This window comes from Oryx dammah, unplaced genomic scaffold, assembly GCF_014754425.2.
Source record: "Oryx dammah isolate SB20612 unplaced genomic scaffold, SCBI_Odam_1.1 HiC_scaffold_1, whole genome shotgun sequence".
Taxonomy (NCBI): Eukaryota; Metazoa; Chordata; class Mammalia; order Artiodactyla; family Bovidae; genus Oryx; species Oryx dammah.
The window spans coordinates 101535910-101553314 of record NW_024070185.1 but is presented as its reverse complement, the minus strand read 5'-3'; the positions used below and the strand labels follow the sequence as shown (position 1 = coordinate 101553314).

The 17405-nt window shown below is 54.4% G+C and overlaps 1 protein-coding gene across 3 annotated transcripts in view; it reads right to left on the bottom strand.

Annotated features, from left to right (window-relative positions):
* Nucleotides 1-17405, bottom strand: part of COL27A1 (collagen type XXVII alpha 1 chain) — a 149661-nt gene that overhangs the window by 87981 nt on the left and 44275 nt on the right. For all 3 annotated transcript variants that reach the window (XR_005721023.1, XM_040239871.1, XM_040239881.1), the window contains 6 exons: nucleotides 14493-14537; nucleotides 13799-13852; nucleotides 13332-13376; nucleotides 9812-9865; nucleotides 8884-8928; nucleotides 26-79 (listed from right to left, as the gene is read on the bottom strand). Coding sequence is in view for 2 of the 3 variants with exons in the window: in XM_040239871.1 (XP_040095805.1) it covers nucleotides 26-79; nucleotides 8884-8928; nucleotides 9812-9865; nucleotides 13332-13376; nucleotides 13799-13852; nucleotides 14493-14537 (297 nt within the window). In the remaining variant the exon portion in view is untranslated. The remainder of the gene's footprint in view (nucleotides 1-25; nucleotides 80-8883; nucleotides 8929-9811; nucleotides 9866-13331; nucleotides 13377-13798; nucleotides 13853-14492; nucleotides 14538-17405) is intronic.

Below are 17405 nucleotides of genomic sequence, written 5' to 3'. Positions count from 1 at the left end.
CCCAAAAAAGATGAGAAATACTTACAGGGTTTCCATCCAGTCCCGGAGGGCCTCTTTCCCCAAAGTCTCCAGGAAACCCCTGAGGGCATGAGAGAGCAAACATCTGCAGATTAGTGTGTATACCTGTGGGTGGCTTGGATCCAAACCCCCAGGGGACACAGGACACGTCCATGCAGTCTCACTCACTGGTTCCAGAATCTGTGCAGGCTCGGGAGTCCTGAGTCACCTTGGGCCCTCAACGAACATCCTCCCCCGCCAGCCGCCAATAAAGAACTTCCCAGGGACTGGCTACTGTACAGAAGCCCATAGCCAGGGAGCCCTCTTTTCATGTTCTCTGAGTGTCAGAAAAGAGTACCCAGCTCCCTGGCACGTAAAGGCCAGCCCCCAAGCTGAGACTTGCCTGGTGGCTCCATCAGTAAAGAATCCACCTATAATGCAGGAGACCCGAGTTTGATATCTGGGTCGGGAAGATCCCCTGGAGAAGGAAATGGTCAGCCGCTCTAGTATTCTTGCCTGGAAATTCCATGGACAGAGGAGCCTGGCGGGCTACAGACCATGGAGTCGCATACGACTTAGCAACTGAACTACCACCAGGCTGAGACCTGGTCCTGATGGAGTAGGGGGGTCAGGAAGGTCTAGGCCTCCACCAGTTACTGACTTGCTGAGAATTTTGAGTCATGCCTTCCCCCGTGAGCTTCAGTTTCCCCACTGGTCCAAGCAGGAGAGGCTTCGGCAGCATTTCCCAGCCCTGACCTTCTGCAATTTCTGTGACATGCTCTTTAAAAGCTACCCTGTGGAATCATGATCTTCATTCTACAGATGAAGAAAGTGAGGCTCTGAAAGGGCAGGTGTCAAGGTCACAGAGTCACACGGATAGGGAATATGGGCACCACAGCCACAGGTGAGTTTCGGCAGCCAAGAAAAACCAGGCTGCCCGGCGCAGGCAGGTCTGGCCCTCTCGCCCCCGCCCTGACCCCTTCTCCATGCTATCTGGGGAGACAGGCAGCTGGAAAAACATCAGCTGTGGAGAAGCTTCTTGGAGCCGAGGAGGAGGGGACAGCTCCATTCTACTTCAAAAGGAAAAGAAAGTCCCTGAGCTTGAATTCAGGGAAACCTGTTCTCCTCTTCTTGAATTCAAATCACTGTTTTTCCAGGGAAATTTAATAAAAAAACAAAGCACATGTTTCTCTGACCAAGAGGAGGCCTGGGCTGTTCAAACAGTCAAGATTCTTCACGGAGAATAATTTATTTCTGGTTTCTGAAGCCACTGGGGGAATCCAGAAAGTAGATTAAACTAAAAAGACCAAAGATAAAAACAAAACCTAAGCCAATTACAAAGTCTAAACTGGCTGAGCAAAGAGCCCTTGAAGCGCGTGTGCATCTAGGCCTTCGTCTTGCCCTGCCCAGAATACTATTCCCCTCAAATCCCTCCTCTGCCAGGAAACCCTAGTGGACCAGAAGGGAAGGCGTTGATATGGACCCTGTAGGAGGCGGGGCTCCATTCTGACACCCAAAGGAGGAAACGGGGACACATTAAAAAGAGACCTGGGCCAAGCCAGTGACTGCATGCAGAACTTGACGTGCCTTTGACATTCGCCCTTGAGAGGAAGATTATTGGTCCCATTTAACAGATGGGGAAATTGAGGCTCAGAGAGAGAAATGTCACCTCACCAAAGACAAGAAGCAAGTCTGTGGCAGAGCTGAGCCCAGGTCCCACCTCTCTCAACTCTGCCAGGTTTGTATGAGCTGAGTATGGGCACATCCTGGCATGCAGAAGCTGCTCGAATGTGTGCCTGACTGATTTTAGAGAGTGGTAAAGGTAGGCGTGTGTGTGTGTGTGTCTGTGTGTGTGTGTGTGTGTGCTTGCGCACATGAGCATGTCCCTCCAGATCGAGTTTTCATGGGGCTACATCTGACCCTATCTAAGATGCTTCTTCCTACATCCTTAGGGTACCCCCTGGCAAATTTCAATCCAGCCCTACTTTGCCATGCTATAAGGCAGAGAGCCCTCTCACCTCCTGGGGCAGGAGATATCAGCTTGGCGAGTAGTGGGCAGCGGAGGCTCCTGAAGGCATTTGAGCCACCACCTCTGACCTTGGAGGATGCGGCTGGGGGCTTGGCAAGACAGAGGACAATCCCTCAGGTGACAAGGTGGGATGCTGTCTAGCTGGACACCTGGATGACTTCACAAGGCAGGGTTTGGGGAGTCCATGCTGTGCTCTCCAGATCCGGGGTCTGGAGACAGCCTGGAGACTTAGCTGGGCTCACCCCCGGGTGGGCTGTGTGACTACAGGCAGACCCTCACTTGACCCACTGTCCTCTCAGGCTGAGGGTGTGCTCTCTGAGAACCCTTCGGCTTGGCCCATCCCTTAGACAAAGCCTGGAAGGGAGGCGCAGGAATGCCCCTGGGACCCCGCCACCAGCCCCATCACCTCAGGAAGACAAGACAGTGAGGCAGCACTCCCGAGGCACCAATCCTGGCTGAGATGCCCAGCACGCTCACACGCAGAAGCCGCCGACAGGTCTAAACCCATGGGTCTGCAGCCAGGGCCACACTAGGCTGGCTCAGGGACTCCTCTCAGACCCAGGGCCCAGGCCAGCTTCCCCTGTGAGGCTTTAGAGCCAAAGCAACCGGATGCCAACCCTCCACCACCCGCGGGCCTCTCTGAGCCTCGGTTTTCTCTGCTGTGCAATCGGGGTCCTGAGAGTTTGAGCCAAGATGCTGGATGGAGGGCGAGTCCCTGCTGGCACGTGGAGGCAGCAGCGATGCAAGGGCACCTCTCTGAGGCTTAAGCCAAGACTAAACCATCAGAATCAATGGTCAAAAACCCAAAGAGAGGCACTTATGCAGACAAAATGCAGCCTGAGGAGAGCCAGGGGCTGATGATGGCGTGGTGACAGCAATAACAGAAGCAGCAGCATGACAGAGGGCCTATTACTGGCCCCATTTTCGAGATGAGGAAACTGAGGTCCAAGGATATTAGGGAACTTGTCTGAAGTCACACAGCTATGGAATAGCAGAACTGGGATCTGAACTCAAGCAGTCTGACTCCAGAGCCCATTCTCTTGGCTGTGAATCAACAGTGAGTGCACAGAACAGGCTAGAGCAAGCCTGTGGCCTCTCAAGGGCGCATGAGAGCCCTGGACTAACATGTAAGAGGGAATGGCATTGCCAAGGCTCAGGACTGGTTCTGGTTATCCGTTGTGCTCAGCAGCCTCAATACCCAGCCCTGTATCCACCTTTTCTTGCTTTCTTCAGAGCCAAGGAGATGACCTAGAAATATAGGGTAATTAAGAACACAATAATCCAAAAAAGGGCTTTCCTGGTGGCTCAGACAGTAAAGAATCTGCCTGCAATGTGGAAGACCTAGGTTTGATCCCTGGGTTGAGAAGATCCCTTGGAGGAGGGCATGGCAACCCACTCCACTATTCTTGCCTGGAGAATCCCATGGACAGAGAAGCCCAGCCTACAGACCATGGGGTCCCAAAGAGTCAGACATGACTGAGTGACTAGGTAGGCAGAAAAAAGATAGGGCTTTAAAAGAGCTGGAACTGGCATCCAGATCTGCGACTGGAATAATCATAGATGGTCTAACATGGAAAGACCCTAGCTGTTCTTAGCTTTCAGGACCTCATTCGTCAGCGGGGAAACTGAGGCCTAGAACCTGCCCAAGGCCCCCTCACCTCACTAGCTTGCCGCACCCCTCCACCGCTGAGCAACACATCCCAGTTCCTACCCTTGCCCAGGGCCCTGATGCTTGATCCAAGGGGTCCCCGAGAGGTAGCAGTGGAGTGGAACACATACCACCACCTCCACCCTGCTTGCTTCTCCCTGTCTGGCCGTGCCCGCCCGTGCACAGCACATACTAACAGCCCGGCCGATGGTGGGACCTTCCTCCGCAGGCCCGAGCTCCCGGCTACAGCAAGCTGGCCCGACGCCCAAGGAATGAGCTCGGCGCCCTGCCGGGCCCCAGCCACGTGGTCTCCCCACTTCCCCAGGTCAGACCCCCCTGGGGAACTGAATGCCTCATACTTTGGGCAGAACAAGGCCCAGGAGGAGACAGAACCATGATCAAGGGCGAGACTCCACATTCTCTCTTGGCTACAGCAATTCAGAGGAACAGATGCCCAAACAGGGACAGTTCTCATAACCACACCTGTGGCAGGATGCCAGGGACTGAGGAGGCCTCCGAGGGCCATGTTTTCCGCCCCCTCCCTCCAGCCAGTGTCTACACTGACGGCCTGCTCCAGAAGCTGAGACGTCGGAGAGAGGATGCCTGCAGTCTCCAGGATCAGAAGTCCTGCTACATCTTGAAGACTCAGCTCTCTGGCCTGTGAGATGGTCAGTCCTGCCCCACCCACCTGACAACTCACCTGCCCAGCTTTCCCTGTGCTAAGGAAGAAGTGAGATATTTGCAATCCAGCCTCTGGTAACATTAGGCCTTAGCCTCCGGTAAATTCTAAAATGCCATCCCACGCTGGTTAGGTGCTAACAATGGAATTCATGATAACCTCAAGGAAAAGCCTGCAGAAGAAACTTGGAGCCCTCTTTACAGGGTTTACATTCGCTAAAGTCTGAGAAGTTCCTGCACAGGTTTGACAACAGCCTGTATTCTTTTCCAAAAGATGCATGCCCTCTGAGTGCTCCAACAGGGAAAGACTCCTTAAGATCCCAGCACCCTTTTCTCACGACGCTGAGCATGTCTTCACCCTACCTTCTGATATCAACCCGGGAATCCACCCACACGGAGTCACCGCGGGGAGGAAGAAGGAGAGAGGCAGGGAGAGTTCTCAGCAGGATTAGAGGGTTGCTAACAGCCCTGGGGACAGTTCCAGTTCCAGTTTTGGAACCTAGGGATCATACCCCCAGCTCACAGCAACACCACTGCTTAGAACCTTCATCTGCTTTGTCCTCAGTTTCTCCATTTGGAAACCACTTTGCTCCCTGCTGCCCTCAGGCTGAGAAAGAGCTTGAAGCCAAAACTGAACTATGTGAGAAGCCCTGTCCTGCCCCAGACAGGCATGTGGCCTTGGATGAGTCCCAACTGTCCCTAAGCCACACACGGAGGGAACTGGAGCCAAGGCTGGACCTTTCCAGCTCTAAGCTTTAGGGTCTGCCTGCCTGACTCGCTACACAAGACCAGCCCTGGCAGGTCTGGCCAGAAGCCACGAGAGAAGCTGTGAGCAGGGGCTGGTCTTGCCAGGCATTCCAGCGGGCTCGACAGTGAAGCCAGAGTGCAGGACAAGAGCATTCACTGTGGCATCTCCCTAGGCCCCATGAGAGACTGCAAGGCATGGCTCCGTCCCCAGCTGTGTCACTGTGTCATGACCCTAACAGCCCAGGAGAAACCGCTTCAACTCCAGCCAAGCTTGTAACATCTCATATCTGGACCCCTCCTCGGGAAACCACAACAGGCGATGTGAGATGAGAGATGTGGAGCAAGTTTTCTTTTGGAGGCTGAAGATGGGAACATAGAGAGGAGAGGGGTGACGGGGAGAGCACCCTGCCTGAGCACGCAAGGGTCCTGGGTTCAAGTCCCAGTTCTGCCACCAATGTGCTGTGTGACCTCGGGTGAGATTACTGGCCTCTCTGAGCTACATCTACTCATGCGTCTGACCAAGAGGTGGGGCCAGGTCATCACTAGGGTTCCTGCAGCTCTGATGTGCTCTGACCTCTGCTGTGTTTCACAGCTCCCATCCGCAGAAGACTCCCACACAGCCTCCTGATGCTGAGCAGGCCGTATGCATGGGCCTGAGGTTTTGCTTGCTGGAGAGAAACGGACCACAGCAAAATCATTGCCAGCCCTGCCAGAAATGAGGCCAGCTGAGATCTGGCATGAAGGGATTCAGCTCATTCTCCTGACATTTCCTCTTGGTAATAAGTGCCTAGAAATCGTCTGGCCCAAAGCTTTTGACCAGAAGAAAACCCATTCACAGAAGGAGCCCCCAACCCCCATCAGACAGATCAGGGGCTTAGGAGCACATAACAGGGGGATGGGCCTAAAGACTAGGCTAGGAGTGTGGGGGCCAAGGGCGCAGCAGACTGGGAGGCCAGGCAAAGGCACACACAAAGCCCAAGGGACTCTGGGATATAAAGTCTGTTCCATACATATTAAATCATTCCGAGGCAGACCCTGCCCACATGCTGGCCAAGACAACTGGACCGGGGTCAAGCAGACGTTCACGGCCCTCTGGGGTACTGCGTGGCCGTAGGGCTCCTTGGTGGAATGGGGGTGGTTCCTCGCACCCATGCCTGACACCCCAGTGTCATTCTGGGGTGCCATTATGGAGGGCAGGGTGGAATCTGAGGGAGTTAAAGGCACAAAAACATGGAGTGACGAGACAGAAATGAGTTGTCTGTTACAGGGGTTGAAGTGTGGCAAGGCCTCAGAGGGTCTCTGGGTGCGTGGCTTTGAAGCCTTGGTTTCCTTGCCTGGAAAATAGATAATCAACCTTACCTCAGTGAGTCAGTATGAGAACCACATGGAGTGGTTCAAATGCCATGCAGGTAGCAGGGCCTCCAGGAGTGTGTGCTCGGTTACGTAGTCATGTCTGACTCTTTGCAACCCCATAGACTGTAGCCCACCAGGCTCCCCTGTCCATGGAATTTTCCAGGCAAGAATACTGGAGTGAACAGCCATTTCCAAGTCCAGGGGCTCTCCTGATCCAGGGATTGAACCCCTGTCTCCTGCATCTCTGCCTTCACAGGTGATTTACAGGGCTGCGCTGAGTCACTTTGCCTGAGCCAACTGCTCCCACTCTGCGACTGAGACTTTTGGAAAACAGACCCAGAGAGCTAAAGCCATTGGCTTAAATTCATACAGCCCAGAGGAATCCTCAGTCACCCACAAAACCACAAACAGAAACAATTACTGCTACTATCTATTGAGTTTTTACTATGTGACAAGCACAATGACCCCATGAGCTAGAAGCTATTATCCTCATTTGTCAGATGAGAAAACTGCAGTTCAGACCCAGTAGTACTCCTGCCCCAGGGCCTTTGCACCTGCTCTTCCCTCAACCTGGAATGCACTTCCCCACAGCTGCTGCTGCTGCTGCTGCTGCTAAATCGCTTCAGTCGTGTCCAACAGCCACAAAATTAAAAGATGTTCGCTCCATGGAAGAAAAGCTATGACAAAGCTAGAGAGCATATTAAAAAGCAGAGACATTACTTTGCTGACAAAGATCCATGTAGTCAAAGCTATGTTTTTTCCAGTAGTCATGTATGGATGTGAGAGTTGGACAATAAAGAAACCTGAGTGCCGAAGAATTGATGCTTTTGAACTGTGGTGTTGGGAAAGACTCTTGAGAGTCCCTTGGACAGCAAAGAGATCCCACCAGTCCATCCTAAAGGAAATCAACCCTGAATATTCACTGGAGGGACTGATGCTGAAGCTGAAGCTTCAATACTTGGCTACATGATGTGAAGAGCCAACTCATTGGAAAAGACCCTGATGCCGGGAAAGACTGAGGGCAGGAGAAGAAGGACAGAGGATGAGATGGTTGGATGGCATCACCGACTCAATGGACATGAGTTTGAGCAAACTCAGGGAGATGGTGAGGGACAGGGAAGCCTGATGTGCTGCAGTCCATGTGGTCGCAAGGAGTTCGACAGGACTGAGTGACTGAAAACAACAATTAGCCCTCAGGCACAAAGGAACTGTCAGCCGCAGACTAGTCTAGGTCTGAGGGTGAGGTACCCCTTCTGTCAGTTCCATGAGGTCAGGACCTGGATGTCTCCCTTCTCTGAAACCCACCCCCCAACTTGGCCCCCAGAGGGCCCAGATACCTATACTACAACAGGTAAGGTGTCATGAACATGCATGTCAACCACAGAATCACAGTCACCCCCCTTTCTGACCACCCTGGAGTGTTCCTGGCTCCCTCGCAGCTGCCTCTCACCTTCTAACTACCCTACTATCCCTTCTCCATCAACCACAAAGGGAGGCCCAGACCCAGAGATGAAGATGGTTCCAAGCCCAGGAGTTAACCTGTGGGGCAGCAGCAGAGAGCCTTAAGCCACCAGCAGGGGCCAAGCCTCAAAGAAAGATGCTTCAGTTACAATCCTGGGTTTCCTTTGACCTGACAATGGGACCCTGGACGTATTACCCCGACTCTCAGAGCCTCAGTTTCCCCTTGTGAAAAATGAGATCGTTGGAATGAATGACTTTCCCCCAAGCAAAGATTCTAGGAATCTACTTCCGCAGCATTATTGCCAAATAGTGAACTTGAGCCAACACTGAGATCAGAGGCCCTGGACAAGGACCGAGTTAGTATCCTGGCTCTGTTGTGAAACTCGGGGGAAGTTACTTGAGCTTTCTGGGCCTTGGCTTTTTCTTCCTGCCCCACAAATGCCCAAACAAAGGGAGAAATAATTTCCTTCTACAATGGACAATCAGGGTCAGAGCTGGTGAACTGGGGTTCCTACTGAGCCCGTCTTGTGGTCACGTCTCCGGTGGGCCTGCCCGACACCCCAGGGCCCTCTGGCCTTGCGTGTGTAGCAGTAAAACAGGTGACACCAGGACAACACAGAGGCTGAGTGTTCTCAGACACAGGAGCACAGACACCCGGTCTAGACAAGGCCCCCAGCATGGACACTCACGACCCAGACAACAGAAGCCCCCCGACACAGAACCGCCTTGCAGGACAACTGCTGGACGCACTGAGAAGCGCCATCCCAGAAGGGCCCAGAGTCCTCAGGAGCCCCCAGCTCCAGCTGCGAGGCCCAGACAGCCCTCCATGTCTGCCCACACACTCAAAGCAGAGCAGGGTGGAGCAGAGAGAAGCGAAGAATGCCCAGGCCATGGGTGGACGGGGCCACATGGCCAGTGGGAGGTCAGGTTCACCCATAGAATCTGCGTAATAGACACGGAAAATCTTTACCGGCCTACCCATCTTGCCCCTCTTGCCAGGAACGCCAGGCAGACCCTGTAGAAGGAAACAGGGAAGAGATTCAGGACAGGATTCCAGCAGGAGACTAACAGCGTTGCTCCAAACCAGCCTCGCTTTCACCCACAAGAGGAAGTCACAGTAAGCCTGGCATCCAGTCCACAAATACAACAGGCGCCAGTGATGTGCATGTCAGATGGATGGTCCTTAAATGCAGGTCCTCAGAGTGGGGCCTGCAAGGACCTGAGCTGGGCAGATTCCTAAGGAAAGAATCCAGGACTCTGGTATTCAGCGGATACTCAATAAATGCTCCCGCTGTTTCCCTGTGATTCTCTTTCACCAGCTTATTGATGAGATTACAGTTGAGTCCCCAAATGTGGGCTCAGGTGGAGAGGGGACAGAACCGGTCCAGAGGCAGGTGGGGCACACTACCGCTGTCCTGGAAACTCCAGCAGCCCCGGACACACATACACAAACGAGCGTGGTGTGTTCAGGAAAGCGTCACATAACTCGTGCCCGATGGGAGCTGGTCCATGGGCCATATTGATTGGAAATTTGAAATAAGCCCACTTCTCACTTGCTGAAAGCCCTTCAGGAGCTCCTCATGCTCTCGGAATAGTCCCTCTCCTGACCTCAGTTTCTGGGGGTCGTATAGCTGTGCCCAGGGGCCCCTCCAGTGCGTCTCCCATCCACATTCCTGCCTTGCACTCAGAGCTTTGTGCTGTTAAACTCGCCAAGTAAGCTTCTGTCCCTGACTTTGCACATGCTCTTCTCTGTGTCTGGAAGGCATCTGCCTCGACTTCACCCTTAGTGGATGCCTGTTCAACTCTGAGGCACCTCCTCCAAAAGGGATTCTAGAACTTTTCCAGCCCATGGCAGAGGAAGTGGGTGGGTGAGAGATAAACAGAGAAGGCATACTCACTCGCTCTCCATCGGACCCTGGCAGGCCGAAGAGCCCCGGGAGTCCAATGTAGCCCTAGGAAAAGAGCAGAGGGGAGGTCAGAAGGGCTGGCTGGTGGGGTGTTGCTTGCCTGGCCTGACCTGGCCCGGCCCAGACCCCCCTCGCTGCGCTCTGGCTCCTGGCTCCTCTTCCTTGCTGGCGGCGGCGGCGGCTCCAGTGGTTCCACGATGACATAGGCCTTGAGGCAAGTGTATATGCCCATGGACTGCATGGTGCTGGCTTCCACGATGTAGTCCAAAGGCACATACCCTCACGCCAGGGAAGGGCGCGGGCACTCGCAGGGGAAGGCCCGCCCCATGCCGAGGGCTCCTGGACCTGCTGGAAGGAAGCTCTCTGCCGGGTTAGATGCTGGGGTGGCACCGAGCCCTACCCACCCTCCCAGGGAGGCTGGCAGGCACTCGCGGCTCCTGCAGTGCCTCCTTCTAGGCCTCCAAGGCTGTGAACGTGGGACTCGCATCTCCCTGGACCGCCTGAGGGTGGCCGGCAGTGACAGCCGCTACCACCCCGGCATGCTGGCATCCTGCCAAGCACATGCGCCGCTGAGTTCAGCCCTCCCAAGGACCCTGCAGATGGCCCATCCTCCTCCTCGCCGAAAAAGAGACCCAGGCTCTGGAGAGAAAGCAGCACAGCGAGTCAGGGGTGGAGTCTGGATGGTCTGCCCTCCAGCCTCTCTCCATGCCATGCCCTCCACCAGACATGCCCTTCCCACCCCCACGACTGCAGAACCAATGCTTTCAAGCCCAGCTCGGAGGTTCTCTCCTCTGGCTAGCATCCCTGATGCCTCCAACCAGAAGCAACCTCCTCCCGTCTCCCTGGCCCCCTATTTATACCCCCTGCATGCGTGCTAAGTTGCTTCAGTGTCTGACTCTTTGCGACCCCATGGCCCGTGGCCCACCAGGCTCCTCTGTCCATGGGATTCTCCAGGCAAGAATATTAGAGCGGGTTGTCATTTCCTCCTCCTGGAAATCTTCCCGACCCAGGGACTGAACCTGCATCTCTTGTGACTCCTGCATTGCACGTGGATTCTTAACCACTGAGCCAGCAAGGAAGCCCCTATCTGTACCCCACTTAATAGATTCACCACTTTCTCTTCTGTATCTTCATTCTCTTTCTCCACGTTTCATGGCCTCATTAGCCAGGGAACTTCTCCAGAGCAGGAACCTAGGCCAGGGTTCCTATCATATCTGTACTCCCTGGATGTTTGTGAAATGACTTCACTGACAGCACGGACATGAGTTTGAGCAAACTCAGGGAGATGTTGAAGGACATGGAAGCCTGGCGTGCTATAGTCCCTGGGGTCACAGAGTCGGACACGACTGGGCGACGGAACAACATAAGCTAACATTTACTGAGCACAAAGTGTGTGCCAAACCCACTTCTCCAAGCTCTGCAGGCATTTAAGGCGTCTACTGTGCCCTCTCCACACCCTCAGGAGTGAGTGAAGTCGCTCAGTCGTGTCCGACTCTTTGCGACCCCATGAACTGTAGCCTACAAGGCTCCTCCATCCATGGGATTTTCCAGGCAAGAATACTGGAGTGGGTTGCCATTTCCTTCTCCAAGAAATCTTCCCGACCCAGGGATTGAACCCAGGTCTCCCGTATTGTAGGCAGACGCTTTACCGTCTGAGCCACCAGGGAAGTCCTCAGGAGGTAGGCATTATTAGTCAGCCTCCTATAGAGGTGAGGTCATTTAGGCCCAGAGAGGCTAAGTGACTTGCCCAGGGTCACATGTAGCAGAATGTGGTATTTGAATTGAGGTCATCTGACTCCCAGGGCCAGGGCCCCTCTAACCACTCTGCTACACTGCCTCCCATAAACAAGCAACCAGTGCAGGCTCACAAGCATTTCTCTGTCCCTAGAAGAGGTCATGAGGCCCCTTTCTCAGCATCATCTTAACAAATGATGTTTACTGATCGTTCCTAGCAAGGCTTATATCCCAGATTTGCAGTGATGGGCTCAGAGAGGTCCAGAGATGCGCCCAAGCTCCCATAGCTGGTTAATGGCAAGGTAGGTCTCCAAACCAGCTGCCCTGACCCCAAGTCTGTGCTCTGCCTACTTCATAAACATAAGGCCGGTGATGGCAGGATTGGGCAGGCAGCCTGAGCGGCCCTGGCTCACCCAGGCTGCTCAGGGCCCTGTGACCCTAAAAAGGGGTGTGCCAGGGTCAGACCAGCAACCCCCTGCACGCGTGGCCTCTAGATGCCACAGCAAGGCAAACAGCAAGCTGCCCCAGATGTCATTAGCCTGCCTCGCTCCTCTGGTCCTCCTGGTAGATCAGAGGCCTGGGGCTGAACCACGAAGCCCTTCTCCCTCGGTTCAGGAGGCCCCTCTGGGGCCAGAGCTCGCGGGAACAGTTGGATAAAGGGAAGGAGGGGGGCCCAGCTCCTAGGACAGGAGCCTCCTCAGCCCCCGTCTATCACTGCTCTGCCCCATCACCATCATCATCATCACTGACATCATCAACACGTCCTGGGGAACTTTCCCACCTCCCAGCCGCTCTCCTAACATCCGCCCGTCAGGTCCAGGGATTCAGTCTGAGACTGCAGCCATAAATAGCTTTGGCTCAGGCTCGAAGGACACGTCATACCTGACCTGACCTGGCCTGACCGAGGACTCTGTGACCCACTTGCTGAGCATTCTTTAAGAGGCAGGCAGCCCAGCCCTCCAAATACCTGGGTCCTCAATCCCAGCCACACCTTAGGCAAGCTGTGGGAACTGGGGCCCCATCATGAGCCCAGTTTCCTAGTATACAGAAGACAGGATTCCACTAGATTGCTTCTTAGTCTTCTAAACTCCATTTTAGCCCCATTCAATTCACCCAGAACTTTCTCCATTGCCCCACAACCCACCTGGGAGCCCACCTCAGCAGTATTTACTTCCAAATTCCTAGCATCCCCCTAACCATGCCAGGGGTAGGAATGGACATTCCTCCTATGAGAAAGATGGGCAAACAGCCTGCTGGCTACTCAGGGTTTGTTTCAGGGGCCTTGAAGGAGGGGCAGAGGAGATGCTCCATTAGCCTCCAGGCCTGGACAACATTCATTCATTGGTCGGGACTGCCCTCCCTAAAGGGTGATATCCCAGCCCTCAGCTAGGTGCAGGAGGGAGGCCTCAGAGGACTCCAGGGACAGACAAAGTGGCCCCAGCTTTGGTTCCCTACTGATTGGACTTGCTGGGGGACACAGCAAGCAAATGTGTGATTATAGCAGCTGGACTGCGGCCAAGCCTCCAGCCGACCTGTGCTGCCCAGCTGCCTGGCCGTGGAGACCAAGCTGGCTCCAGGGTTCCCCGCCATGTAGCCATCCTCTGCCCCTCTGCTCTTGGGAGCACTCAGGCAGGAAGACTGAGGCCCCAGCTCCCCCAAAAGACCCTGGGTGGATACTGCAGGCTTTACAGCCCCGATCACCCACCGGGCCTGCGGGAGGGACAGGAAATGCCCACCCAGGCCCCCAGGCAGGCGGCACTTGCCAGGTCACACTTACCCGGCTGCCTTTGGGCCCAGGGTCTCCTACAGGTCCAGGCAGCCCCTGAAACACAAAAGACAGAAGGGCAAGGACATATGGAGACGTCCTAGCTGCTGCCCACAACCCAGGCCAAGTCCTGTCTCCTTTGGCTTTAGCTGACCCTCTGTATGATAGGAGTGGGGTTACACTCCTGGGCTTCAAACGGAGCCCCCAGCTACCCCAGGGCCCCAAGCAGGCGGCTGGGAGAGCTTCTGGAGCCATGCCCTCACTACTACTCTTTCTTCTGTTTCCTCCTGAGCATCCTTGCTCTGCTGCCTTCAGAGAAGGCTCCTCAGCACAGTCCCCTGAACAGCCCTTTCCTTCCGGGCCCACCTGGCAGGTATAGCTCCTGGGCCCCTAGCCCACCACCTCCCTCTGCCTGGGGGCACCCGTGGCCAGCTCCACACCACCACGGCCACAGAGCTTCCAGAAGCCATATACTGCACCTGCCTGCCAGGGTAACCTTTGGCCCCTGGGCTACCCTCGGGTCCTGGCTGCCCCTGCAAAGGAACAAGAGAAATGTAAGGAAAGGGGAGACCCTGCCCAGCTCCAGGTCTGGAGGGCGGTGGGGGACTGGGGTTTACAATGGACAAAGAGAAGGGCAGGAATGTGAGACGAAAGGGGAGGAAGGGGAGGCCATCGGCCTGCTGGGCGCCCCCGCTAACCCACCCTCCTCCCCCAGCCCACCCTTTTGAGAAACCGGTCTGACCAGCTTGGAGGGACAAAACCCCCTGTCCTTGCAGCCCAGTAATAAAGCACTGAGGGGGCCTGGCTGGGCTCTCCCACGCTGGCAGCGGCTGATGTTTGACTTGGGCCGGGGCAGCCAAAATTCCTGCAAACCCCGTGGCAGCGTGTATAATATCCCCTAACATCGCCCGGAACAGGCCAGCTATTCATGGAGTTAACCGGAGTCCAGCGGCTCATGCCAGCACTGGGCCGGCGTGGACTCCAGCCCTTTCAGGCAGATGTGGCTGGGGGAGTGGTGGGGTCTGGTGGGGGCCCCAGAGGGATGGGAAGCAGAGCCTCCTGGCTCTGGAGCTTACTCGTGGAACCGGGCAGGGTGGGGTGGAGGCCAAGGACAGGCAGTGGGACTGGAGCAAGGGAGGGCGAGGAGGGCGGGGCTGAGGCTGCAGCCCTCACCTGTTCTCCGGGGTGCCCCGTTGGTCCAGGATAACCCTTCTGTCCCTGTGGAGGGAAAGAAACCACTTGAGCCTAGGAAGACACGTCTGGGTCCGGGGATCACAGAGGCCCGGCCTTCCCACCTGCCTTTGCAACACTGCAGGCGCTACGGCAGGGACGTATGCTAGTACACGTTTGAGAACTGCTCTCCGAGTGGAGATATCAGGCATCCTGCTGTTTCCTCTCCGTCACCAATGGTTCTTAGACCAGAAGACAGCCGGGATTGATCCCTCCTTGGGCAGGGCTTGTGAGCTGAATTAGGATACAGCAACTGGGATAGACTGATGCTGTTATCACCACCCTTCTTTCCAAACCCAGAGAGAAGGTAAGAAAGTCTGGAGCAGGCCTGGAGGGATATGAGTGATGGGTGGACTGATGAGGACCTTAAAGTCTAGGCTGTGCTCACCCGCCATACAATGCTGGGATTTTTCTGTCGGAACCTTCTCATTAACCTCCTATCAGAAAAGATCTCACACATATTGACCAACTGTGTGACCCCCAAATAGCTACCCCACTTCTTCCCAGTGATTCCAGCCACTATTCCAGGGGGAAAGAGGCCACTAGATTGACTGAGAAAGACTCTGGTGACATTTCAGTACCAACCATGTGCCCTGTCTCCATGGTCTAATTCCCATGGTCCAAGGCAGCCAGGTCTCCAGGTCAACAGAATCAAAATGAGCGTGTGCCTTCAGGTGGCACTGGAGACAGCCACTTGGACCATTTCATGAGTGTAAGGAGCTCTTTGCAGGGAAACCCCAGACTTCAAACTTCCCTAAGCTTTGAGCTGTTATGAAACAAGACGGAGCAGAGGCTTCTGTTTCAGACAGTGTGGTGGAGACGGGGTGATCTCCATTAGACCCCCCCCACCGCTCACAGGAGCCCTGTGCTGGGTCCAGACCATCTCTGACTTATTGTGCAACCCTGGAGGGGTTACGGCCCTTCTCTGGATGGCAAATAAGGGAATTAGAACTCCGAGTACCCTTCAGTTCTGGTGTTCCGGAACTTAGGAGTTCTAGGGCTCCCCTAGCGTGTTAGTCGTCGCTCAGTCATGTCTGAGGAATCTTCCCAAACCAGGGATTGAACCCGGGTCTCCTGCATTGTAGGTAGAAGCCCTAGGGATACCCCAGGCTGGTGATTAACAAGACTCTAGACTACACACACACACAAACACACACACATATACACACACGCGATGCCTGTGAACCCCCTCTACCCACTCTTGTTTATATCATCTCCATCCTGCAGAGGAGAAAACCCAAGTCTTGAAGAATGGAAGTCACTTGTCCAGAACCCATTACTAAGGAACAGCAGCTCAAGCTCACCACTGGGTCCTTCTGACACTGGAGGCCACATGGAGAGCCTTGCAGCGCCCCTGGGGATGTACAGTTCATGCACCTCCACAAACACCCACAGGCACACACGTTTGGCACTCCCACAGACCCCCAGAAAGCGGCACTCTTTAATTATAAACAGCATCGCTCTGATCCAAGAGGTTTGGGGAGTTTACGAGCATTCCTTCTGCACCTAGTCACGCCTTGAGACTGCTCAGTGTTGTGATTGCATCTCAGACCTGGGGCCCATGAGGTTGATGCAACATGGCTGGGTGAGATTCCTCCAGCATGCCATTCTTCCCCAATGGGCAAACTGACGCAGAGGCCACAGTCAGCAGGCAGCGTGCAGAGTGGTTAAGATCTCTTGTTTCAGATTAATCTGGATCCCTATCCTGCTTCCCTACTGGCTGGAGGACCTGGGGCCACCTCTCTGAGCCCTGGTTTCATCTTGCAAAATGAGGTTCTCACGGGTTGGCATTATAGACTGTATGATATAATGTGTGAAGACTTAGCACCACATTGAATTCAAGGGCCCCATAAAGACTAGCTGCTGTTAGTAGCATGATCTTTATATTTCATTCATTCATTCAACAAACATTTGCTGCACTTTCATGCTCCGGCCCCATTCTAGGCATTGGGTGAGCAAGACAAGATCCTTTGCCTTAACGGAATTTACAGTCTAATTAAACAGATATAAAAACAAATAAATATAAAACGTAATGTCTCAAGGATTTGCTCACATGGGGGCAGAGTCTCAGTCTTACAAGATGACAAGGTTCTGGAGATCGATTGTGCAACAATGTGAACATGCCCGATGCCGCTGGACTGCACACACGAACAAGGCTCAGATGGGAAAATGCACGTGGTGTGTTTTCGCATCATCACCAAAAATGAAATTCTAAAAAAGGGATAATGTGTGGCAGCGACTAGTGCTATGGAGAAAAGTGAGCAGAGTCAGAGGACAGAGCAGGGCCATGTTGGGCAGGGTGGTGACCGTGGCAGGCAGGGGAGCTGGACACAGGCTGGCTCTCTGGGAAAGGCTTTCCAGGCAGAGGGAACAATAGGGGCAGAAACCCCAAGGGAGAATGCTCTCAAGCAAGAATGAAGCCTGTGAGACTGGAGCAGAATGAGTGAGGGGTGAGGGGCAGAGTGACGAGGTGGTCAGAGAGGAAGCAGGAAGCCAGGGCATGCCAGGTGGAAAGATGGCAGGAAAGCACAGGAGGGTTTTAAGCAGCGATGTGTCACAGACAGGATGCATGACCATCATCCTTTCTCCACTTGAAGCTGGCAGATGAGGAAAAACAAGCGGAGCCTTTTCCCATGAAGAGCTGAGTGGAACCTCGAGCTCTATGCTGTGTGACTCAGCCCAGGAATAACAAACTCAGCCTGTGCAATAATGGAGCAAGAATCCCAAGAGAAGTGAGAGAGGGGTCCAGGGAGCCCTGAGCACCACGTGCTCCTTTGGCTTCCTCGCAGCCACAAAGAAGCTAGAAACCAATGCTTTGGCAGACTTGTCAGTGAAATCCCAGAAGTAAATCTTCAA